This window comes from Pseudopodoces humilis, chromosome 9 (genome assembly GCF_049639895.1).
Source record: "Pseudopodoces humilis isolate 2021_Gansu_Grassland_sample_001 chromosome 9, ASM4963989v1, whole genome shotgun sequence".
NCBI classification, from domain to species: Eukaryota; Metazoa; Chordata; class Aves; order Passeriformes; family Paridae; genus Pseudopodoces; species Pseudopodoces humilis.
This window is the reverse complement of record NC_142208.1, coordinates 22,559,199-22,584,515: the sequence shown is the minus strand read 5'-3', so window position 1 is coordinate 22,584,515 and position 25,317 is coordinate 22,559,199. Positions and strand designations below refer to the sequence as shown.

Genomic DNA, 25,317 nt, shown 5'->3' with positions numbered 1-25,317 from the left:
CGGCTTGGCCCTTCTGTAGCCCCCCGAGCCCCGCCAAGGCTGGGGTGCCAGGAGCAGTCCCTCAGCGCCTGGCAGCCCGCCGGGGAGGGGGCTGGCCGCCCGCCCGCCTGGCAGCATCCTTCCCTAGGTAACCTCCCCACCTATTAGTGGCACATTTGTTTCCCTGCGTTTCCTTAGAGCTGTCACGAGCCACACTGACTCTTTGTTCCCGGGGGCTGCAGAGGGGCCTCCCTTCCCCTTCCCCCCAGCTGGTGTGGGGGGGGGTGTCTTGCAGCATACAGACCCCGCAGCTCCCCCCTCCCCCAGCTGCGGGGGTAAACACGCTGCCCCTCCTCATTGGTATTCGGGGGGACACATCCCAGCCTGGCCCCCCCAGCCCTGCTCTGTCCCCAACAGAAGGAGCTTTGTCGGGGAGTGCGATGGGGTACGGCACCCGGAGTCCACAACGTGGGCACGGTGACAGCGGGGACACTTGGCCCTCACCCGGCAAGGGGAGGGGGATGCTGCTAGAGGGGGAGCTGGGACAGAATGAGGGATGCTGGGGAAGGGGAAGCAGGGAGGTTTGCTCCAGGAAAGCTGCTCCCTGCTCTGACCTCGGCACTCTGCTCTTGGACCGCAGATCTCTGCGGAGAGCATCAGCACACACAGATCTGTGCAAAGAGCAAAGGGGCACGTGCCCAGGGAGCCAAAGCAATCCTGCTCCAGCATGGGAAGATGAGAAGCACAATGCTGTGCCCACAGGCGGCTGCAGGCTCCTGGGCACTTGCCGAGCTCCAGAACCAGCACAAAATCTTGCTGGAGGAGTGAACCTCAACCAAAGCCCCAAACAGGAGTGACTGTGGGAGGTGGGGGCTGGTGTCTGGCACAGGAGAGCCAGGGCACAGCCAGAGCCAGCCCACCACAGTGACAGCATTTCCAGGGAGCCAACCAGCAGGCAGGCACCAAATATCCCCCACTAAATGGAAAATGGGGCTCAGGCAAGTCTCCCCTACTGGGAGGGAGCAAAGCTGTGGCACAGGCATTCCCCAGAGAGCCTCCCCACCTGGCACCAGCATGACTACCCGCTGTGGGGGTACAGGGCTGCTCCTTTACCCAGCCCTCACCAAGCACACATTTTTGTCTCCATCTCTGCCTTCCCTGTCTGGGGGTTTTCCTGGTGCAGCCCAAAGAGGAATGGTCACTAGTACAGTCTCGAAAGCAACACCTCCCACGCGCAGCCAGCCCCATCCGAGCGGGGCCTGTTTTGTTATTTCTTTCTCTGACAGCTCCTTTTTCACTTGTCACCCTGTTTTGCTACTACTCAGCTCACAGCTTCCTCTGGCATGGTTGTGATCCTCTCCTTCTTGAAGGATGTCATTTGCATTTTCTCAAGTTATTTAGCAGCCCTCCATTTTTCTCTGCCTGCTTTTCTAAAGGCAATTAGGGCTGGGTTTAGCCAAATGCAGGGGTGGTGCGAGAAACCTGCCCCAGGGCTCACCATAATATCACCTCTCCAAACCAGGCAGCACACCCAGCTGTGGTGCTCTCTGCCACTCGGCTCAAAACTCACAGATCTTTAAATACCCCTGGTCCCGCTGTCAGCTCCCAGACAGAGGCAGTCATAGAGCATCACTATTCCTCTGCAGGCTCTGGCTGCAGGAGAGAGTCTCACGGGAGCGTGACAATCCCCCCAGCTCCTACAACATTTCACATGTCCCCGGCTCAGAAAGTCACCAGCCCTGATTGAGATGTTAATGCTGTTTCCAGGGAGCCCCTGCCCTTACAGACTGAGAGCAGCACGGCAGCCCTTCCCCCTGGGCTTGGCTGCCAGCTAAGATGTGGCACCATCTCCTTCACCATTTCTGCTGGCATGGGTCCGACAGAAACTGACGGTCTGCAGCCCATGTCCTAAATCTCCCTCCTTCTGGAGACAAGACTCTTTTCCCCTTACTCTCTGCTCACTCTCTCTCAGCTCCCACTCTGCCTAAGCAAGGAGCAGCTACTGCAGCTTTTGTTGAAGGAAACCACTGGGCAGCCATTCCCATGGGGATGCATCCATCTGGGATTGTGACTCCCCTGCAGAAGCAACTCCCCAGAGCTCCTCACAGCCAAGCACCCACTACTCCTCTCCTCCCTCACATCAGCTCAGCTTCCCTTGGAGAAAACTATTTATTTATAGCCATCCTGGCTGCCTTTAGCACATTTCAGCAGCCCACGTCTTTGCCTCCCTGATGATGCGCCCGCAGCATTTCTGTCCTCACCCTGCTGCTACAGCCATTCCAAACTCCTCTCTCCTCCTCACATCCCCCATCCAGAACCCCCAGAGGGACTGAGAAACAGCTTCAGGAGGATGTTTTAAGGGGAGGTGAGCAGAGAAGGGAGAGAGTGCTACAAAACTCCTTTCTCATCCTTCCCCCCCACCCCCTTCCTAAGGAAGCAGAGAGAAACTCTGCTTGCTTTTTCTGCTGGGGGCCGTTGGGAAACCAAAACAAAAAACCCAACTCCTGCCAGCTTGGGAAAGATGGTGAAGGAAGGTCTACCAGCATCCCCTTGACTCGTGGTGTGTGGATCAGGGCCGTATGGACACCACTGCTGAGCGAAGATGCGAACTGCTGCGGCACACTGGGGACCAACACCAGGCACTGCAATAGAAGAGGTCACCCTCTTGCCTGGGTAATCCTCACTGGAAGGAAAGATCCATCTTTTTACCAGCTCTCCACTTTGCAGGAGATGTGCTCTTCCCTAGTGAGCTGCTGGGGGACCCTGGCTTTCCCCCCTGAGCCCACAAAGCTTTGTTCTTCCGTCCAGTGCTGACAGTTTAATTAAACCCAGTTTGAGAACGGGTCACTGAGGTCAGGTGCTCTCCAGTGAAACCTCAGATCAGCACCATTTCCAGCCACCAGGACTGCTTAATGAGTTATCCGCTCATTGCTGGGGACATAAATAAAGGAGGCCATGCAGGGAGTCCCCCTGCCTCCTGGCCCCACTGCCAACCCCCTATCTCAGGCTGAACTGGGCTCTGGGCAGACGTCAGCTCAATATTCCCAAATTCCAAGGGGAAAACATTACTCTCCAGGCGTCTCACATCCCCCATGCCCTCATTTGAGGTTTGCTTTCCATTGGCCCTTTCCTGACATTCCCCAGTTTATTTAAGCCCCTATGGATCAGGTTTAACTCCAGCCCTTTCCATTATCCCAATGCACAAATGCTCTTTACAGCCAAGTTCCATGTAACTAACTGTAGCTCGAGCTGGGCTGGGAGACCACAAAGACCACCAGCACGGATTAGACTCTGGTACTCAGGAGGTGGACAAAGAGTTCTCCATCCTGACCTGAACCTGAGGGACTCCTCTTGTGCTCCTGAAAAATTTTCATCAGGTTCAGTGGGAAACTGTTCTATGGGTATGACCTACCCTCAATTCAACAGACTTGCCTTCATCTTCTGTGTTACTGATGTGCTGAAAAAGACCCATCAAGACTATGTCTAAAAAAGGCTGGAGCACCCAGGGCAGCACCCAAGGGCCCGTCTAAGCAATCCCCAGCAGCTCCTGCAATCCACCCCCAGCTTTCTGCTTCAGCTGCCAGCAAACAGCCTCATTTCCCAGCTAAACAGATGACTGACTCATTCAGTCAGTTTTTGCTAATTCAAGACCTCCCAGTACAATGGTATGAGGACATGAAGACCTAGCAAGAACCCCAGAACTCGAGAAGCATGCCATGGGTGGCACAGCTGGCAGGTCAAGGGGAAGCCTGTTTGCTGGAATGATCTGGGGATCATGATTTGCAAGGAAATGGTGCAGGTAAGAGCCTTCTTTTCCTAGACCAGCACAGGTCCCGGCCTGTTTCTGGGCAGGGATGGGGCCCTGAGCAGAGGGGCCACTCCAGATCCATTTCAGCAGTTAAACAAGTGCAAAGCCCAGTGGGGAGGCTCCAATTTCGTTCAAGGAGAGCTGATTTCAATTTAGCTTAAACCTGTTCCCCACTGGCTCATATCCCAGTAGCCTGACCCGCATTTGCAGCAATTTAAGAGTGTCCTTATGACCTCCCACACTGACTGGACTAGCACTGGTCCAGATCCCACCTCCTGCTAAGCCAACATGTGTGTCTAGATGAGCCACCCAGGGAACCCCCTGCCTTGCTATCCCCCTGAAACATCCCTAAGCACCTCAGCAACCAGGAGCCCCAAGGAGAGGGAACAGCAGGTCCTCTGGCACAGAGAACCCTGTTGCACAAATGCAGAACTCGAGGATCTGCCAGGACATTGGTTCCTGATGTGCTCTCCTGATGGGCAGACTGCAGCGCTGCACCCCTACCCTCATTAATGTGTGGGGGAATGTGCTGGAGGGTGGCTCAGTGTGTCCCCTGTCCCACCACTCATCTTGGGGAACCTCTGTGCCAAGCATGCATCAAAGCTCCCCAAGACATGGCACCAGCTATAGTTGAAGAGCTGCAAAATCTGAGCCCATGCACACAGCCCCAGATTGAACAGGAAAAGCTCCAGGTGCTGGTATCCAGGCTGTTTGCCATGGCAGAAATGGCCAGAAAACAACTTCAAGACCGGGTGGGAGGAAAAAGGTTGGAAATAACCCCCACATTGCAGTAAGCAGTAAAACAACAGGCTGACAAAGAGGCTGAAATGCACCTGAACATGAGATGGCTGCAAGAAACATCTTGCATAGCCCTCTTAAGCCCTCGGTGGTATGTACAGCCCCGTGCACACCGTGGCATAGTCCTGGCTCCACACGAGCCTGATGGCTGCGTAGGGGCACACGTATGTGTAGGAGACACACATGCTGCTCTTCTGCATCTCCACAATGAATTGTTAGGGTTTGCTTGTTGAAAGAGCCTGGTGTTAAAATCTAGAGAAGACTAAAAAGGAAACATGAATATCTGTAAGACTGTTCTCCTGCCCGTGTTTCTGTTATGCAATGGGTGGCTGGAGGAGGATGGGCCCTTGCTGGCGCCACAATATAGCACAGCTGAGCTCAACAAATGCCATTTGATAATTAATTGAACGCCTGTGCTATCAGCTGCCATTACCTAGGCCCATCTTTGGCACCTGTCCACCACTTCACACATCCCATGCTGGCAACCCACACAGCGTTTTAACCCTTCATTACATGCTTCAGGCTGGACCCTGGGACTGACTCCCCGGCACTGTTGGAAGGAAACGGCTCAGCCACAGCCTGACTGCACAAGAAGGGCTGCCTGGCCCCAGCATGGCCACGCCTGTCCTGGGAATGTCTCAGCACATTTAATTATTTTGTCCATTCCTGCCTTGCCTCAGCAGGGACCTGGCATCCTTATGTCACAGCTGATCAATGGAGATACAAGATGCAGCAAGCAAAAAGCTTGTGTCCTGGCAACTACCACCCCAATCCACAGGGTATAAGCTGCTTCTCTGAGTGATGGAGAGCACCCAGCCCCAGTCTGGCACGCAACCTCTCCTCCTCACAGCACCCTTCCCAATGTATGTGGTGCCTGACATAGCTGAGAGCCTGTAAACACTTTGTTTGAACAATGCTGGCACTGCTGAAAGCACCATTGCCTGAGCAAAACAGCCCCAGGCAAGGGAAACCCAATATGGAACAGAGAATATTTATCAAAACCCCAGCAGCCCTCCCCATGCAGCCTGCTGCTGCACAGAAGGAGAAGGAACAGAGAGATCTGTGGAGCTGGGGCTTGCACAGCAAGAGACAGTCCCTGGAGTTGTTTCTGCAGGTGCAGAGGGACAGACAGAGGGATGGGGATAGATAGAGCAATGCGAGGAGGGGGCAGCAAGCATGAAGGGCTGGATCTACCCTGGGCATGGCTTCCTCCTCCTTCTCCAGACCCCTATAGAAAGGCAGCTCTTGAGCAGAGTTGTGGGGCTCTCTTTGCCCCATGGAGGTCTCTGGGCAGAATGTGACCCCCTTGGGGACATCCTCTTTCACCCTCCTTTCATGAGAACCTGGGCTAGTGTCTAAGGGAACCCTGCTCCAAAGCCCATGGTCCACAGCCATGGAGGAGGCTGAGGAGCTCACAGCACCTCTCCACCTGACACCGTGCAGGCACAGCTCAACTCTGCAATGCCAGACCCAGCCCGGACTGCCAGCACCTCATCCCATGTCCCCATGTGTTGGCATCCTTAACACTGCCAGTCTCAGCTCTTCTGCAGGTCACAGCCCATTTCCCACCTTGCTGCATGCTCGGGTCACACAGAAACAGGGTGCATTCCCCTGCCATGTGCCAAGCCTTCATTGGGACAATAAACCAGTAACCACCAGCACAATCTTCCCAGGAGTAGCACCTTCCCAAGGCATCAGTGCTCCTCCAAACCCCATGGCAATCCCCCAAGCGAGCCCACACCACTGCTGGGCAGGGGAGCCCCGTGGGCACAGATGGTACTTACAGCCGCGACAGCGCCTGGTTGTTCTGGAAGAGAAGTTCGGGCAGGGTGTGCAGCTGGTTGCGGTTCAGCCGTCTGCAGAGAAAGAAGGAAAGGGTTTGGGGTACAAAGCAATGACCCCATCTGCAGCCCAGCTGGACGCGTCAGGCAGAGCTGGGTACTTTGGCTGGCTCAAAGAGGCCAGTGGAGCAGAGCATCCCACCTGGCAAGGACACCCCCATCAGCACAGTCCCAGGCAGGGACAACCAACGGGGCACTAATGGACCTCCTCACAATGCTGTAATTACATGCAGAGAGGACTCCAAGCTGTTAACTGCTGACTGCTGCTTAACTGCACTCTTAACCTGCTGCTCGCTCAGCTCCTCATATTTGCTCCAGCAGCTTGGGATTTTTAAACTGCTGAGCTATTTTACTGAGTACTGGACCAGAACTTACAGATCCCTTGCTAACACACAGGACACGGCTGATGCAGCAAAAGTCATTTCTGTTTAACCTGCTCCTCACTTCAAAAGCATCAGAAAGGATTCTAAGATCTATAGAAACAGAAATAGATGTGCTTCCCAAACTGTAAAATACCACTGCCACGCAGAAGAGAAGCTGTTTGAAGTCAGGCAGCACCGATACATTAGGGTTTAAGGAAAAAAGGAAAGAATGCTCTCTGCAACCAAATCCAGCAGCCCCTTACCAACCTCCCTCCATGACCAGACACTCACAGCCGCTCAAGCTCCTTCATGTCATCGAACGCCCCACGCTCCACCATGCTGATCTGGTTTTCCATCAGCTGCCTGCAGAGAGAAGGGGTCAGCTTTCTGGAAAAGTGGTCCCCAGTGCCCCCATTACTTCTTTTGACCCAGGGCACCTCACTCCCATTATCCCCTCAACACAACCTAGACTCTTCCCACTCTGTCCCAGCTGGAAATCCAACACACTCAGCCCAACACAATATCCTCCAGCCCTGCTGGCTGAAGCCCACAGAGCGAGGCTGAGTAGTTCCAGCAGCCCTAGGAGGGGCCACAAACCAAGCACAATATCCACCAAGGTGGGGATAGCGGGACCCTCATCAGGAACTCACAGGACACGGAGCTGCTTCAGCCCAGCAAAGTCATTCTTGTTGATTCGTGTTATGTTGTTGCCATTGAGCTCCCTGCGGAGAGAAGAGGAAGAAATTAGCACCAAGCACTCAGGAAGTAGCCAGGCACTGGGCCTCCCCAATACCTTCCAAAAACGGCAGGCAGGGCCGAAAGGACAGTAGGGGCTGGTGCAATTCTGCAGCCCCTGACCAGGAATGGCACCTGGCTCCAGAGAGGACCCTCATCCTCAGTGACCAGCAGTGCTGGGCACACAGAAGTCTGGCTGGCTGTGGCCGTGTGAGCAGGCATCTTTCATGGACCATAAGGCAACAAGAGGCAGGGACTGTCCGGCTCCTCCCTGTTCCCATTCCCGATGCCCAGGTAGGATGAACGGCACCTCATTCTGCAAATGCAGCTAACACCTGGTAGGGTCATCCCAAACACACAGAGCTGCTTAGAGAAGGCAGGGGTAACAAGAAACAAACAAAAGTCCCCAGAACAGCAGGATCCCTCCAAATACCCAGCTGCAAGTCACATGTGTGACACTTACATGATAATGGCTTCTGCCATTATCCTTACATCACAGCCGGTTCAGTGCACAGCCATTTCTCACCTTCTACCTGGAGAATAAGCCACACTCAGGTTTCACCTGCCAAGAGAAGCTTGCACAGGACAAGCTGTTTTGTGGCATCACTCTCATTCAAAATCCCTGGGGGAGCACAGGGACAGGCAATGCAGCCAGAAAGGAGATTCTGCCACTCCTTGCTCATTCTGCTGGTGGAAATAAGGGGTACCTACACCCCACCATGGCCTCGGTCCTGCCCAGGCTCTGCTGAGCACCAGGACAGCATGCGTCCCACTGCTGGACACACACGTGGCAGGGCCTCTGCTCCCAGCCAGCTGGCTACATCTTCCCCAGCTCTCCTCAGCCTTGCTCTCCAGCACACTCCTGCTAGGATTATCCTGCTCTAAAATACATCAAGCCAGAAGCTGCAGAGATTTGCACCTCGCATTCAGTTTCACAGTGCCTTTCCGCCTTACAGGATGTGATTACTGTAGGAAAAGCAGGACCATCAGCCCTGGGACCCACAGGCTGCAGAGCTGGGGATCTCTGTGCAGCCCCCTATTGCAGGAGACAGTCTCCCTGACTAGCATCACAAAGCATGGCAGCGTTTGCTTCTTGCCATAAGGCCAGCCTGCCCACGGCATGTGCTGGGGATGGAGGAAGCCTGCACGAAGGCAGGGCCCAGGGAGGGCTCCCGTGCTGGAGACCCACTGCCTGCACTGAACTCAAACACAGAAATCAAGAGAAAAATATAAACTACAGGAGGAGAAGTCAGTCAAGTGAAGGATGAGCTGCTGGAGCCAGGGAAGGAAAGAGACAGCAGAGTGGCACCACAGAGCAGGTTGGGGCGCTCGGGCAGCACCACGGAGGGGTCTGTAACTTCCTGAGCCCTGACAGCGGGGCCAGGGAGCAGCAATGCCTCACGTCACACGACTGGCTGAATACACAGTGCATCATCCCCATCCAGAGCGGGTTCTGCAGCCGTGCGAGGGGCCGAGGTCAGCAGCGGGCTGGCCCCGGGGCCGCCGAGCAGCGTGTAGGGCCACCGGGTGCAGGCACGGCAGCCGCGCACCCCGGGGTGCTGCCATTGTCCTGCTCAAACGGCTGATAATGGCTAATGAGTTCCAGCTCGCCATTATAGCCCCCTAATTACGGCGCTATTCAGCTCCGCGATTGCCGGGCTCCTGCCATTATCCAGCCGTGTGCGCCTGTGTTGGGAAGGAGGTAGGGAGAGCAGCGTTACTAGGACACAGATGAATGCAAGCGGGAATGAATAGAGGTTCCTCAGCCCCGGTGATTAAACTGAAACCCACACTTGGGCTCTGCAGCCCCACGACTCCCGCGGCTTCCAGTATGACCAGCGGGCAAAGAGCCCAGCAGGCTGCCGGGGATGAGCCCCCAAATCAGAAGGACCTGACCCTCTCAGTGGGAGAAAAATGGTCACTCAGGCTGTAAATCCCAGTCACGAAGCTCTGCGGTGTGTCACGCGTTCTAGGGACATTTGTCAGCACAAAGGGGGTCGTTTGGTACGTGCAGTTGTGTGCCCATTTCCTGATGGACCACAGCCCTGGAGTCACCTAAGAGAAGGGAGAAATCACAGCTTCAGGAGTGTTTTTCTCCAAATGTCCTAAAGGCTCCTTGGTAAAGAAGATTGCCTGGAAGATTCCCAGGGCCACGCTGGAGATGAAGCTGGAGGCAATGGCACCCATTCGAGCTCCTGGTGAGGGAGGGTTCCCAACAGGACTCCCATGTCACCTTCCTTTAAACATACCTAGCATTACTCTGGCTGTGTAGCCAGAGTACAATTCCAGTACAGTGCATTACTGGAAGTTGAGTCATCTCCAGTACTGCAGAGGGATGGAGCAGAGAGGCTTGATTTAGAACTGCCCGACCTGAAAGCCAGGACTTCCACCTGCAAAGCCCCAGGTGGTGCCGTTCTCAGAGCACCAGCATCCCAGAGCCTTAGCCAGAGGCAGAGCACAGGCAAAGCACCATGGAAACATGAAGAAACACCAGAGCCATGGAAGCCATGGACTAGACATGGCCAGTCCCTGCACATGCCAAAATCAGGCTCTGCCCTCTCTCCAAGGCATCTGCAGGGACAGCATAGCCCAAAGACTGTAGCAGCAGAAGGCACTGGCAGGACCAGCTACCCTGGGGTCTGCTGCCCACACAGCCCACCCCAGCCTCTGCTCCCTGCATGCTTGCTGAGCATCCTCGGGGAACTTCAGCAGTGGGGCTGGTGGCAATCCCCGAGTGGGGCTGTTTCTCAGGCCCTTTGACAATCCTCTCCCTCAGGGACTGGCTCTGTGTGCTCCCTGACAACTGCTCCCAGCATCCTTCCAAGCCTTTGTTCAGGTAAATGATGGCCTTTGCAACCAAGATGGGAACGAACAGCAGGTAAAGCCTATTTGTAAGGATGCCGAGGCAACACTGCCATTTAACTTCATGACATTTTTTCCCCTCTGAACCCCCTTCAGTTCCTCATGGAGATAAATTACAGTCTGCAGAGCCCAGAAAGCTGGATTCCTGCTGCTCAGCTGCTCACCCACTGCCTCCATGCCCTTTCCTAGTGAAGCAAAACGCTCTGCCCTGCTCCACACAGCAGAGCTTCAATAAGGACTGATGTGTCTGGGGAACTGCCCAGCAGATTGGTTGTATTTCTGGACTGTGACTTGAAAGCAGAAACACAGGGTGTGCTCTTTCCTTGCTAATTCAAAGGATTTAACAGCAGAAAGCATCCTCAGATTCATTCAGGCTGCCTTCCTCTGCCCCCTCCCAGTACCCCAAATCTCACACTGCTGATGGAGAGGTGGCAAATTTTCATTTGCAACCCTCAAGTTTCAGAAACCCCCCTCCCATTTCTCCCTGGGAAGAAGAAAGTCATTAAAACAATCAGTCCCTTTGCTACACTGCTTGTGGATCATCCCACTCCCAGATGGGATGTCTGTGCTGCAGCAGGGTTCGTTAGACTGGATTTGCATAGTCTGGGTTTATATTTGGTTTCTAGCTTTGGATGGCTTATCCATTCCCAGGGGGTCTGATGTGTCTTTTCCCTTTGCAGGGTTTGGAGCTACACTAACTCAGTAACAACCTCAGAGAGCACAAATGCTGAGAGTTAATTTATTAAATACAGCCAACATGAATGATATTTCCCTGGGCACTGATTTATCAGGAGCGGGAAGGAGCAGACAGCTCCTATCCCTACTCTTCTGCAAAGCATCAGCTATTCAGCACACATGTGACTCCTGTCCTTGTGGCTCAGCTCAGCTCTCCTGCTGAGGCAGGAATCCTAACTGCTCTGCTCCCTGGAATCCCACTTTTAAGAATGCAGAGGAAAAGTCTGTGAGATGAATTCCTGTATTTGCACCCACCATTGGCAAAATGTGCCCTGGCCCATCAGGGCCAGCACAGAGCAGGTGCCCACAGCTCTGGGCAGCGACTGCAGGGGCTGGTGGAGAAGGATCAGTGCTCCTGCGGTGCCTGCTGCAAGGGCATGCCCTGGTGCCCGGTGGAGCTGGTATGTGTGTTGTCCATGAGATGTGTCCCTCCCTTGACAGTCTTCACTGCTCTGCCGTTCCTGCCCGTGCCCCGGAGTGCCGGCCCCCAAGGGCACGGCTCCCCTCCAAGCAGCTCCATAGCCCTCATCCCAGAGCCCTGACCCCAGCTGGAGCTGGCCGTGCCAGATAATAATCAGGGAAGTAGAGAAATGAAGGCTGGAAGGTCACGCACCCCAGAGCAGTACCTCTGCCACCCTCCATCAATCCAGGCAGACACACACGCTGCTCCTTCAAGGACAGGGACTGACACTACCTTGTGCCCCTGCCTCCAGGACCATTAAACTCTGACCTGAACCCCTCCCACAGTGGATGAACCCCATCTCTGCCTGCCCAGGCCACCATGGTGCAGAGATCTGGCTGCTCCCTTGCCCGTGCAGGCCTCTTTCCCAGCCCACTTCCCCGCAGGAATCCCCAGCCCCAAGGGCACAGCTCTCTCTCAGGGCCTCTCTGACTTGCAGGGGCAGGACCCACTCTGTTTGTGCTCCCATTCCACATCTGAGCCGTTGGTGACTCCCTCCCACCAAACACTTTCCTCGAGTCCCCAGGCAACAGCTTCCTTTCTGTCAGCTCATTCCTCCCATTCACCAAGCCCACTCTGAAATCCCAGCCCATTCTCCAGCCCTCCTGCATCTCTCCCAGCCTGGTGGCATCTGCAACTGCTGTAAGCAGCTCGTGTCCCATCACACGGCTGCTAATGGAAACACGGATGAGGTTTAGACTCCAGACTGACCCCTGAGCTCAGCACTGGGGGACAGAGCAGCTGCAACCTTTCATGCTACACTTTTATTGCATTTTTCAAATCTTCTCAAGATTTCACCCGGCTGCTTGAATGTAACTTAGCCCCAGCACAGGCTCACTGAGCTGCTCAAACAAGACAATGTGGGGCAGAGGCCACTCCCAGCCTTGGGAGAGCTGGTCCCCTCCAGCACCAGCATGACATTTACTGGCTCTCTAGAGCCCACATGGCCATGGCTGGGTGCTAACTCCATCCCACCCCACCAGGGAATTCAGGGTGTTGCTGCCCACTGCTCAGGGAGGGGACACTGGTCACACACATCCTGGGCTGCACAAGGGGCTCAGCACCTTCTCCTTTTCCATCCCATGTTCTGACCAGACCCCTCCAGAAGAGCAAAGGTGCCCCAGGGCTTCATGGAAGTCCTTTAGGGGTGTCACTGACAGGGTGAACGCCTGGCCAGCACCACCCCTACCAGCTGCCTGCAGGAGCCAAACAAGCAGAGCCGAGAGCAGCTGTGTGCTGTTTGGGCTCATCTCAGAATCACTGCCCTTACCAAAGGGGAGCCCAGCCCCAAGCACAGGTTAGCATCACGACAGATCTTTAAGCATTACAAACAGCATCCATCATGCAAGTAACAGTGAGGATCCGGAAGGCTTTCTGTTCTCCTAACTTCTCTCTGGGGTTTTCATGCCACAGCCATTAGCTGCTCGCAGTCAGGGAACGCTTTACACTCACACAGCATTGTGGTGTACCACCTTCAGGTTAAAAATAAATAAATAACCTCCCTGAACCCTGGCAGGAGAGAGAAAAGGCAGCAGGGCATTTCTGTTTCACAAATGTGGAAACTGAGATTCAGCCAAGAGAACAGATTTTCCTGGATACCCACAAAATTTGGCTTTTTATGCTGTGCTGAATAGCCCAGTGAGGAGCTGCTCTGCAGCTCCTCTGCTTCCCAGGGCAGAGGAGGCTGCCCAGCCCTCAGGCTTCATCCTGCCGCTCATCAGATTGAGTTCCACTTTGCATCTCCCCCAGCAAAACCTCTTTGGCTTATCCCTCCTGCAGCTGCTCACACCAGGGATGAGAGGACAAGTGCACCTGAACCACGCAGTTATAGGTGCCTACTCAATCCCAGACCAGATGGATCTCCTGGAGCATCCCATTTGGGATGTAGGGCTTCCTCCAGCCAAGAAATATTCAGGGCCAAGAGCTTGCATCTCTCTCACTCTTGGTGCCCAGGGCTGCTCCTTGGCTGCATTGCTTTAAAAATTAATCTTCCCTTTTTCTGATCTTCCTCCTCTCGCAGCCTCTCTCCCCCATAGGACACTTGCCTCTGCTATTTTGAGCAGCAAGTGCATCCAAAATGCATGCTGGGGAAGCAGACAGTCAGCACAGCCTCAGAGCCCCAATATAGCAGGGAGGTCTGAGATGATTCCTGAGGGGACAGCCCTGGGCCAACCACACACGGACACCATGGAGAGGTCCCCTCATCCCACCTCATTTCCTTCTCACTTCCAGCAGTGCCACAACCCCAAGGAGCCGGCTATCCTTACTGCTCACTTTGCTAATTAGCATCCTGATGCTGTACAGCAGGAAAAACTCTGCTCCTCACCACTCCTACCACTGCCATCCCTGGCTATCCCTCGAGTGGGGACAGGGGCCAGCTGCTGGAGCTGGCCTTGGAGCTACTCACACTGGAAGCCTGCCAGGGAGCAGTGATCTGGGTCTGACATCCCCTGGGATGAGGCCAGTTGCTAACGCACAACTGTGGTTTATACTGCTTTTCAGCAAAACACGCACAGAAACATCTCCTTGCCTCTCAGGTTTTATGGAAGGTTATTTCAGTAGCAATGAAGAGCAAGAGGATGTGTCCACAGCACTAGGCATCTCTGGAGCGGGCAGGGAACCATGAAGGACTCAGAAGCAAGACAAAGAGAGGATCCCTTGGTTGCCCACATGCACATCCTGCTCCAGTACTCTCCTCCACCAGTCTGTCAGAGAGCAAATCAGAGCAAGGATACAGGAAAAGCCCCTCTTCAGTGGGAGGTCATGGGTTTGCACACCTTTCCCTGGACAAGACACCCTTTCCCTGCCCTCACCACCCCAAATCCCTTCTGTTCCCCCAGGCTGCATGTTCTGCTGCCCGATGGGGGTCCCTCATGCACCCTTTGCCTTTTATAGCTGCCTCACTCTTCTGCCAGCCAGAGTTTTGATAGGAAACAATTAAGTAGGGGAGAATGAAGCTCCAAGCAAATGCACATCCTGTTAGGAGTCTGTTTCTGTAACTGGACTGTTTCTGTGTGTGCTGCCCTGCACTGGCACCATGGCCACCATGCCCAGCTCACCCTGCGGCTGCAGGCTCTGGGCACAACAGCAGCAACAGGATTTGAAGATGCATGTGAGAGACCCACAATTAAAGCTGGAAACAATTCTCCTTCCTTGCTCCCACCTCAGCAGCAAGGAATTGCTGTTAGCACAATGCATCACTCTAGGGAACCAAAGTGGCAGCACATTTAAGGCAAAAATATCTGTTTTAAAGGATCCAATAAAACAGAGCCAGGGAAGGGTTTATAGGGAAGCAATTGCTGTATGGGGTGAGAAGTGGTCACCAGAGGCCAATCTGCCTGGCTTTATTGCCTGTTACTGGTGACTTTTCCCAACCAGGGGACAATAGATCCTCCACTATCAGCCTCTACTTCAGTCAATACAAACACGACATAGTTTTTTAAACTAATATTTTTCCAGCATGCAATTCCGTAGAGAGTGAGAACGCAGCGTTACCATGGCAATATATAGACAGCATCTGCCTTGGACGTAGCTGAAGGGAGAAATTGGAATAGAATTGCAAATTTCCTCTGTCCAGGAAGGCTCCCAAGGAAGCCACTGCAGTGGGCTGGGTCAGGCTACCTTCCCAAGCAAGCCTGCATCTTCCCAGTGCCCAGCACCGGCTCTCCTGAGAGCTGAGGGCTGCAGGGCCAGCCAAGCACTGCCCTGGCTGGACAAAGGTACTCCATCCTGCTCCAGAGCTCTACAGAGCCTGTGCAGACCCTCTGCAATCAGACTGCTCGCTGAGAAGTTGCCTGGGCACTTCAGGGAAGGGAGAGGTTGACTTTCTCAAGGTGCTTGCTAGGAACAAGCATTGCCTGAAGCCCCTGAAAGGAGAAGCAGCCCAACAACTGGTGTGGAATGCAGGAGTGCTGCTGTGATACACCAGCCCGGCTGCTGCAAGTCATTTTGATTAACTGGTGAGAGGTAGATGCAGGTGAATGGATTAAACATCCTCTGAACAAGAGCTTGCTGCTGGAATTTTGGCACGGGGTGGTTGGTCAGTATGCAAGAGTGCTTCAGGTGCAGTCAGCCTGGCATGGTGCTCCCACACCCGAAGGCTGTAGCTCAGCACCCCTTCCCTCCACCAATGCACACAGAGGGATGGCAGGCTGGCTACAGACTGCATGGGGCCCATTTCAGCACGGGTAAACCCCTAAGTTTGGCAACAAGGCAAACAGAAGCCCCATTAAATGCTGAGGCCAGGGACCCTGGAAAGGAAAAACCAGAGCCAAGAGGGGTGCAGTGATGGGGACCCCCCAACAAGCTCTGCTGCCTTCCACAGCAGAAGACATGGGGGAAGGGACGCAGCACAGCCCACAGTGAGATGGGGGATGTCCAGCTCATCAGAGAGGAGGCAAAAGGGGCAAGTGGGGCAATTCTCAGCTGTCAGCTGAAAAATTCAATAGCAGGAGAGAGTGCAATGCCGTCAGTCAATTCATACCATGCAAGCAAAGAGCTAGGCTGGAAGCTGCCATTTAACAATGGCAAATTTGCACTGATCCTGTTGACATGGGGAGAGCTGTGCACGTCCTCAACAGGGCAGTCTGCTCTTCAGAGACACTTTCAAAGGAAGAAAGAAAGAAAAGCAAGCAAATAGGGAAGGGAAGCATGACCTTCTCCCACAACTCTTCTCTGGTGGCTGTGGCCTGAGGGATTCCTGGAAGCAGATAACACCGTAGTGCTGGAGGATTATCACCCCATCCTGCCTACAAAGCCTTCAGGCCTCTGCTGTGCTTGTCAGAGCTGTAGGCAGGAGCACAGTGCCCAGAGACCTTGCTGTTTCCCACCTTGCTCAGCCCCAATCCAGTCAGAAGGCAGGTGCATAACCCCCATTTATGCTGGGTTGCAGACTAAAAAGCACTTAAGGAGCAGCAATGTGCTGTGCCCTGGCACAAGGGGAGAGGGGTCCTGTGTCTCCCCCATGCAACCATTACTCGTGGTCCATCCTAAACAAATCTGCAGCCCTCACTCTCTACCAACAGCACAGCACCCACCAGGAAGATATCACAGAGCAAACTGAAGCAGAAGACAAGACAATTTTTCCCCAGCTCATGATTCTCCAAAGTTGCAGTGACTCTGCAAGGCAAGTAATTCCCTGCTCTTCAAAGGAAAAGGGTGTATTTCAAAAGCAATGGAACAAATACCTCGACTGAGTCCCCACAATGGCAATGCAGCAGGCATGGCTGCAGCAGCAGTTCTGCCCTGTCCAGGGGCTTCACCCATGCCACCATGGGGCTCAGCCAGGCCAGAGGCTGGAGAAAGCCTGGAGGCTCCAAAAACCACACTGGCATGCAACAGGCAAGAAATTCATCAGCAGGAACACACCACTGCTCACTGGCACTGTTGGCATGCATGGTGAGGCTGGCATTGCTCATACTGGGCATCTCAGGGCTTGGGAAAAGAGTCACACAGTGGTGGGCACTGGTAAGAGGTTGATGACTTCCCACAGAGAGCTGACCCCTGGAGAGAGGAAGTCCCAAGCACAGACCCTGCTGCAGACTCCCCTGTGGCTGCCTGCTGACCTTGCTCCATTGAACACTGAGAAGTTGGAGACTGCAGGGTTGCAGCCTGCTTACAGGGAATTGAAACTCACTTACGAGCTGTTACAGCAGGATTTCACTGCTAGGAGATAGACCTGCTCTGCACAGACACCCTCAAGCACCTGCACGGGTGTGCAAAACAGCAGGAAGTAGTTATCCAGCAGACAACACCCACGAGAGAGCAAGCATGTCTAGCTCAGTCCAGACAGAAGATCCGGCATTGCCAGCTGCATTAAAATCCAGAAAACCCAATGCTGCTGAATGGCAACAGACATGGAAGACCAGGTCAGTGGAGGCAGAACGGGAGGCATCACCAGAGCGGGAGAGATGCCCTGCCAGAACAGCAGTGAGACACCCAAAAAGGGAATCCTCCATTAGCTCGCTCCAGCACTGCTTAATTTGAGCCGTGCTGAGCACCTGCCTGGCGGGCAGAGGCGGGAAACTCAATGCCAACACCCCCAGGACCCTGCACCCAGGTGCATGGAGAGCTGATGCCAAGGACCCCATTAAGCTCTCCAAGAGGCAGAAAAGGTTAGCGTAGCCTATGCATAAACCTTCCCGCTGCCCTGGGCACAGTGGAAAGGGGAATCCTGTCTCAGACCTCATAAACTTGGTCTATGGGATGGCAGCTCACAGCAGCCTAGTTGCCACACTGGATAATAATCATTTGTATGAGGATAATTATGGTGGGAGAAAAGAAAACTCCTCTAAAGTGGTATCCTGCAGAGCTCTTGATGCTGCATGCTGGGTGCAGCCCTGGCAGCTGCTAGGCTGTCTGCAGTCCATGCATGCAGTCCTCGCCTGCGGGGTCTCTGCAGGCAAAGGGCACACTCACACTCCAGGAGCTGCAAGCAGCACAGCACAGGGACAGGAGCACCGTGTGTGGTTCTATCCTAGAACATATCCTGCAGCTCTGCTGCCCAAGGACACAGCAGCTCAACACTTCCCTGCTCTGCAAGGGGGATATGAGAGCAGCCTGGCCCCAGGGCCAGACAGCTATTGTGCTACTATGCTCTACTGCAGCTACTGGGATGGGGCACCTGCTGCTACCGAGGGGACAGGCTGGGGACAGCCCTGCTCTCCTGCCGGGACTGGGTTCCTGCGTGCCAGGAACCTGCTGCCAGCAGCAGGTAGGACACGTTCAGCTCACGCTGCTCTCCCTGGGTGGGGGCCCTCTGCAGCCACAGAAGCTCAGGCAGGCACCTGCCCAGCCAGGCACAGCAGCAGAGGCCCCGCTCCTGCTGGGGGAGCTGAGCAGGTAACACGGGCTACACACAGCCAGCTGGACCGTGACTGTGAGAGAAAAGCCTTCCTTATGGGGGCCCAGCTAACAGAGACAGGGACTCCTCCCAGCACCCCTGAGGACGTGGGTAGGGATTTGATGAGCAGTGAGGTGCAGGCACAGGGGACTGGAGGGGATGGGTGATCTGCAGGGCTGAAGGCTGGTCACACCGTGGGGGAGTCTCAAGAAGAGCTGGGGCAATGGGAGCTCATCCTAACACGATGTGCAGCACTCCCAGGAGAGCTTCCTAGGGACAAAGGGGTGCTCAGCACAGGTAGGGGCTTGGGGTGACAGGAGCCCTCAGAGAACCCCTGTGGCTGTGTAGCTGCCCTGTGACAAGTCACTGGAGGGGTGGCCACACACCTGCCGGGGGTGCCATGGGGCTCGCGGACCCACACGCACAGCCCAAACGCCGCCCCGGAGCAGCCCACTCCCTCGGGCTCTGCTCTAATCCCAAGCCCGCTCCACATACTTGCACAAAGACTAGCACACGCGAATTCCCGCACATGCCGGACCCCTTGCACGACTCTCACACAGAGAAAGGGTAACACACACACCCCGCTCTCCACCTCGAAGGACTACTGCACCCCCCTCAGGAAGGGGATGATTCATTTAAACTCACCTAACAGGCCCCTGCACACGTATCCCCTGGACGGGAATTTACAGACAACACAACCCCCGGGCGTAGCGGGACACCGCACATCACCCATCCCACGGGGTTCTTGCACACGCACCTTTTGGGCGGCCGACCGTGGCCTCAGGGGCGTTTGCACACGTACTGCCCTTGACGGACGCGGCGGGCACTCGCACACACACCCCCGCCACGGGCAGCTTCCTCCACACGCATCCCCGGACGGGCTCCCGCACACACTCCTGACAGGCTCCTGAGCGCCTTCCGCACGCCCCGCGGGCTTCTCGCCCCCGCTGCCCCGCGGGGCACTCGCTCCCCACGCGTTTTTGGACACACACCCTCGGACAAGCCCCCGGCCCCGGCTCCCCGCCGGGCTCCCGCAGCCCCGTCGCCGCACGCCCAGCGGCGGCGGACAAAGCCCGGCGGTACTCACAGGCGCTCGGTGCCGCGGGGGATGCTCCGGGGCACGGCGCGCAGGGCCGAGCCGTGGCAGTCCACCGTGGTGCCGCTGCAGGCGCACAGCGGCGGGCAGGCGGCGGCGCGGGCCCGGCACAGCGCGGCGCACGCCAGCAGCCAGGCGGCGGCCCGCAGCCCCGCCGGGACCCCCGCCGGCCGCCCGGGGGTCGGGGCCGCCATGGCAGCGGGCAGCGGGGTCAGGCGGTGCGGCCGCTGAGCATCACCGGGGAGCGGAGCGGAGCGGGGCTGGGCTCGACGCGGCGCGGCTCGGCTGCGGGGCGAAAGCCCCGTCGGCGCACACCCGCCCACCCTCACTGCCGCCCCATCCCGCAGCCCAGGCTCAGCCCCCGAGCTGGCTCCTCCCTCCCGCCCTGCCCGCCCCGACGGGCCCCCCCGCCAGCGCCCGCGCCCCTCCCCGAGCCCCCGGTACCGGCGGCCCCGGAGGGAGCAGCGGTCCCGGCCCGGCTGGGCCCGGGAACCCCGGCCGCCGGAGCCGTCGCGGCTCTGCACCGCCGCGACCGTGCAGGAAGGTGGGCTTCAGATCGCTCCCGCCACCCCGGACTGCGGGATGGGTTCGCGGAGCACCCGACTTCTCCGGGAGAGGCTGCGGCACCCCGGGGAAAAACAGCCTGCGAGCCAGGCGGCCGCAGGCAGAGCATTCCCACCTCTCCTCGGGGGTGCCAAAAGCTTTCTCATCTCCTGATGTACTTAAGGGAGTCTGAAACCCCATCCCATCATCCACAGGGTCCAGGTGAGGCACGGGCAGCTGGCAGCCCGCGGGGACCCCACGACAGGCTGGCTCTGGTCAGCCGGGATGGTGCCCGGCCGTGAGTGGGAACCCTGCAGCTCAGCACCCCAGCGTGCACAGGGGACTTGGGTGGCAGCTCTGCTGTGCGCTTTGCCCCGCACACAAACAGCAAAATGTGAAGTCCTGGCTACGGCATTAGCTATGTTATTTTTCATTCCAGAGGAACAGCTTTAAAAATAAAGTAACCAAAATGCCTTTTTGGCTGACCTATAAGGAAGAATAAGGCAAAATACACCTATTTCAATGTAAACGGAAGTAAAGCAAAGAAATCTTGTAAGTTTGGCCATAAACAGTTGACATCTCAGAAATGCAAATGTTGCATTGCATTCAAACATTTTATTGCCTTCCATTTTTTTCCCCTGAGATCTGAAAATGCAAGGCAGGAGGGCTGGTCACCTGTTTTATTAATGACATTTGAAACACTTGTAACCCCATGGCTCCACTTGCTGAGTCCTTAAAAAAAAAACAGGTATTTTGATGTGCCCAGCACAGCCTTAGCACCTGGCAGCAACTGCTACAGATGTTCTCCTCAGAGAGGAAATCCACAGAAGGAGGGGAGGTGGGAGCCTGTTGCGCTGTGCCACAGTGGGAGGGTGGTGTGTGAGCTCTCACTGGACACCCCAGTGCAACAGGTCATGGTGGATATTTGCAGGGATGGTGGCAGGTCCCAGGGCCCAGAGTGCCTTTCAAATCAATGCCCTCTGCACATGGAGCTCTGCAATCAGGGCAAGAGTCTGCCTGGGGTGCTGCTTCAGCGAGGGCCACCTCGCACACACAGGGTTGCACCAGCTTGGCCCAGATCAGCAGCTCTTTTCCATCCCGAATGCCGGCTCCCATCATCTGTCTGCATTTTCGTGACATCTCCTTCCTCTGGCCCCAGTCCCAGGAGGAAGCTGTGCCTGAGATGGATGAAAGGGGTTTGTTCCTCGTTGCTACCCAGCAGCCCTGACAGCAAGGAAGATGAGCTGCTTCCCAGGACTCTGGGAGCCGACCCCTTGCTGGCATAGCTTCTGCAGAGGTGGCCCTGCAGCCTGCCCTGGGGCTCCCAGGGAGACCCTGGTGGCAATAGCACCAGAAGGGATCTGAAATGTAGACCTCGGCTGAATTTTGCAGGGTGAAGGTTGTTTCAGAACGGCTTGGTGTCTCCCAAAGGCTGCTATCAGTGTGATGCTTGTGATCACCCTCTCTCACAAACTCCCCTTCACCCCTTGGCTGGCAGAGCACAGCCGGGTCTTCCTAACCTGCCCTTAACCTCTGGTGCTGGCAGGAAGGCGGGAGGGGGAGAGGGATCTTGTTTCCTCCTCTGTTTTTTTGTAGCACTTGCCTCAGGCAAATCCTTGTGATCTGCACAAAATGCAAGCTCCCTCCATCTCTGTGTCCAGCTGCAGCAACACCCAGTCACACAGGGCTGTAAGTTGGCAAAGGGAGTAGCCTGGAGCCCACCATCACCTGTCCTGGTTCCAGTGGGAGTACAGGACTGGGAAGCTGAAAACTCCATTTCAGCCTGACATCCACATTTTCTCCTGTAGGTGCCTCAGCTCCTGCTGTTCTCTGTGAGCTTTTTGCCTCCGCCTGCCACGCTGCGGTCCTGGTGCCCCAGCACCACGGTGCATCCCACTGAGCTGGGCTGCTAGCTGTGGCCAGCCCCTCAGCATCTGCTCCAGCTGCAAAAGCAACACCCTTCCAGGGCTGCCAACACAACAAGGGCTTGGTGAGCCAGGACAGCGGTGTGGGGGAACAGGCTGTGTTCCAAGACCCTCCTCCCACACCTCAGCCCCTGGAGCATTTGGGTGATCCCAAGTCACCCAGGCACCCTGATGGGGTGGGCCTCAGAGAGCAACAGCTGCCTGGGAAAATCCCAGGGCTCCTCTGAATATGGATGAGGAGCAGGGAGAAAAATAAACCCCAAACTTCTTTAACAGGGGAGGCCTGGTCCTGCCGTCTGCCACCGGGATTTGGGCCAAACTGCTTGATAGAGAGAGAGACCATCTGGATTGTCTGATGGGCTCTGGGTTTGGTTAAAATGAAGCAGAAGCTTTTTTTTTTGTAGGAGTTTTCATGGGAAGATCCGGGGAAGGGTTCCAGGGTACGCGCCAGACCTGTCGTGCAAAGAGATGCGAAGCAGCTACAAAGCTTCAAACAAAAAATTGCTGCCAATTTTAAGCCAAGCCCCCCAGGGCAGCATCCTGGCATTTCCTCCCCACCAGGACACGTCACAACTCGCCCCTGTTAGCTCTCCCATGGGCTGGGCTGGCACTGGGTCCCATGATAGCACCTTCCAGCATGCCTGGGCTTCAAGACAGTGTGCTGTACCCTGGATTTGGGCATGCAGAGGGGAGTCAGCACACCCTGGCCCATTTGTACCATGCTGTGAGGCAGTGCTGTGGCTATCATCTGCCTAGAGCAGTGCTCAGCCCTTCTCAGGGTGGGATCAGGCACTGCCGCAGAGCAGAAGTGTTTAAAACACAGGCATTAGGCTTCTGCTGGGTTGGCCGTGGCTGGACACCAGGTTCCCCCCAAAGCTGTCCCTCTCCTTCTCAGCTGGCCAGGGGAGAGAAAATATAATGAAAAGCTCATAGGCCAAGGTAAGGCCAGGGAGAGAGAACCAATTACCAACATGGGCAAAACAGACTTGACTTGGGGAAATTGGTTAAATTTATTACTCATCAGATCAGAGTAGGATAATAAGAAATAAAACTTAATCTTAAAAACAGCTTTCATCATCCCTCTCATTTCCTGGGCTCAGCTTCACTCACAGTTTTCTATGCCTTCTTCCTTCCAGTGACAGCAGGGGATGGGGAATGAGAGCTGTGGTCAGTTCGTCACACTTTGTGTCTGCTGTTTCTTCCTCCTCAGGACAGGGACTTCTCACATTCCTACCTTGGGCATCCACTGGCTCTGCTGTGGGGTCCTTCACAGGCTGCAGGTGAATCTCCACTGTGGACCTCGATGGGCTGCAGGGGTACATCCTGGGCTTCACCACAGGCTGCAGCAGAACCTCTGCTCTGGTGCCTGGAACACTCCCTCCCCCTCTTCTTTCACTGACCTTTGTGTCTGCAGAATTGTTCCTTTCACATATTCTTTCTTCTCTACAGCTGCTGCTGGTGTTGTGCAGAAACTTTTCCCTTTCTTACATACATTATCCCAGAGCTGCTACCACCATCGCTGATGGGCTCAGCCGTGGCCAGTGGTTGATCCATCTTGAAGCTGACTGGCACTGGCTCCATTGGACATGGAGAAAGCTTCCAGCAGCTTCTCACAGAAGTCCCCCTACTACCAAAGCCTTGCTATGCAAACCCAGCACAAGCAGGCATGCATGGTGCCTGCTCCAACCTCGCTGCTGGGGAGCATTGCCAACAGCAGCATCTGTCCTCCTTGCACTGGGGCTGTGCTTTGAGCCCTTCCTTCCACCGGCAGCACCTGTTTGGGGAGCAGTGGCCATAAGACCCAGCTGGAGATGTGTTGGGAGCAGAGTGGCCATAACCTTCAGCTTCTTAGCATCCCCCAGAGATTTTGTGCAGGGTGGGCTGCTGAGCTGTCCTGGGCCACATCTGTCATGCTTGGCCAGCTTGGCTCATGCTGGGAGGCCAGGCTGCCTTTGTCCTGCCAGACACACAGGGCTTGGAAGAGCGAGGCATTGTGAGGGAGGGGGCGGCGTGTCAGCCCCATTAGGGTACCTGTTGGTTTCCTGTAGCACAATGCCCTTGATGGGTCTATTATAGAGTGGTGCGGGCAGCTGGGGGTACTGGGATCACAGTAAATCTCACCTGGTTAGCAGCAGCAGCAGGCAGGGCTGGGATGTGCTCTTTCCTATGTCTCCCTCAAAAACAGCAAGAGCATCACCCTGTGAATGTGACCAGCACTGTCTTGCAAACCTGCATTGCTCTGCAAAGGTGGCCCCACTGACTGCAAGAGCCAGGCAGCTCTATTGCCTGCCAACCTTCATCATTGGGACCAGTTGAAAGGAAAAGCACCCTGTCACTGCTCTGAGATGATGCAGGAGATGCCAAGACTCCCAGCCAGGTGGATTCAGCCCCAGCCTAACACAACAGGGACCAGCCAGGTAGGGGGAACCCAGTCTGTCTAACTGCCTTGAACAATTGTGGAACAGCAGGAGGGGGACAGTCTGCAAGGCACTACATCCCTGCTTGTGGCATGGCTGAACAGAGGGGTGAGCCCTGCAGTCTAGGATCCCAAAACCAGCTCTAGCCCACAAGGAAAACATTTGCACCAAGCAGCCCAGATGCAGATGAAGATGCTGTTCCCAGCACGACTGGACACACCAGCCACTTGGGAGCTCTGCGGTGCAGTGCAAGCTGGTTTGAATAAACCACACGCGAGGAGGTGTCTGTGAAGCGCCTTGCACATGGAAATGCTATTGTTGGATCGGGGCTCCAGGGTCCCCAGATGTAGCAATTGTTCCACATCCGCACTGTGCATACACACACACTCCTTCCCACTCACTCTGCCTGCAGCCACTCATTAACCCTCTTCAATGAAGATGCATTGGAGGGATAATTTACTGTTTAATAGACTAACTTTCCATTTGCTGTTGCCAAGCGCATCCAACATATTTCTCCATGGTGCCATAAACTGCAGCTCCTCTGTCATAAAACCTTGCCTCCCAGAAAGAGCAGGTGGGTTTTCAGGATTCAGCTGATGATCTTGGCGAAGGGGTAAGCAGAGACAGTGCTCTGTTGTTAGAGGAACAGGGCTTGTTCCCACCGAGCCCTTTCACCCCCATTGTACTGACATCCCTGGACTGGGAAAACATCTAACCTGACAAATAAGGAGTGTCTCAGCCTGATGGATGAGGGAGGCAGAAGCTCTGTGCTGGTTTTGTTGATGAAGATGCCCTGGGTGCAGATGAGCATGCCTCTGCTCCATATTTCTGGCTGGCTGGCAGCTGGTCCCATGCTGGGGTGCAATCAATAAGCTGCATGCCCGCTTGGGCTCATTGTGCTTCCACAGCTGCAGA

General features: G+C 55.5%; 1 protein-coding gene across 3 annotated transcripts in view; it reads right to left on the bottom strand.

Annotated features, from left to right (window-relative positions):
• Positions 1-19,711, bottom strand: part of SLIT1 (slit guidance ligand 1) — a 58,992-nt gene extending 39,281 nt beyond the window's left edge. The window contains exons 1-4 of one of the 3 annotated variants that reach the window (XM_005520862.2): positions 19,509-19,711; positions 7,439-7,510; positions 7,080-7,151; positions 6,370-6,441 (exon numbers count right to left, since the gene is read on the bottom strand). In XM_005520862.2, coding sequence (XP_005520919.2) covers positions 6,370-6,441; positions 7,080-7,151; positions 7,439-7,510; positions 19,509-19,711 — 419 coding nt within the window. Of the gene's footprint in view, positions 1-6,369; positions 6,442-7,055; positions 7,152-7,438; positions 7,511-7,658; positions 7,788-19,508 lie in introns of those variants that run through there. The other 2 variants (XM_088059566.1, XM_088059567.1) reach the window with 2 other exon arrangements.
• Between the last annotated feature and the right edge of the window lie 5,606 nt (positions 19,712-25,317).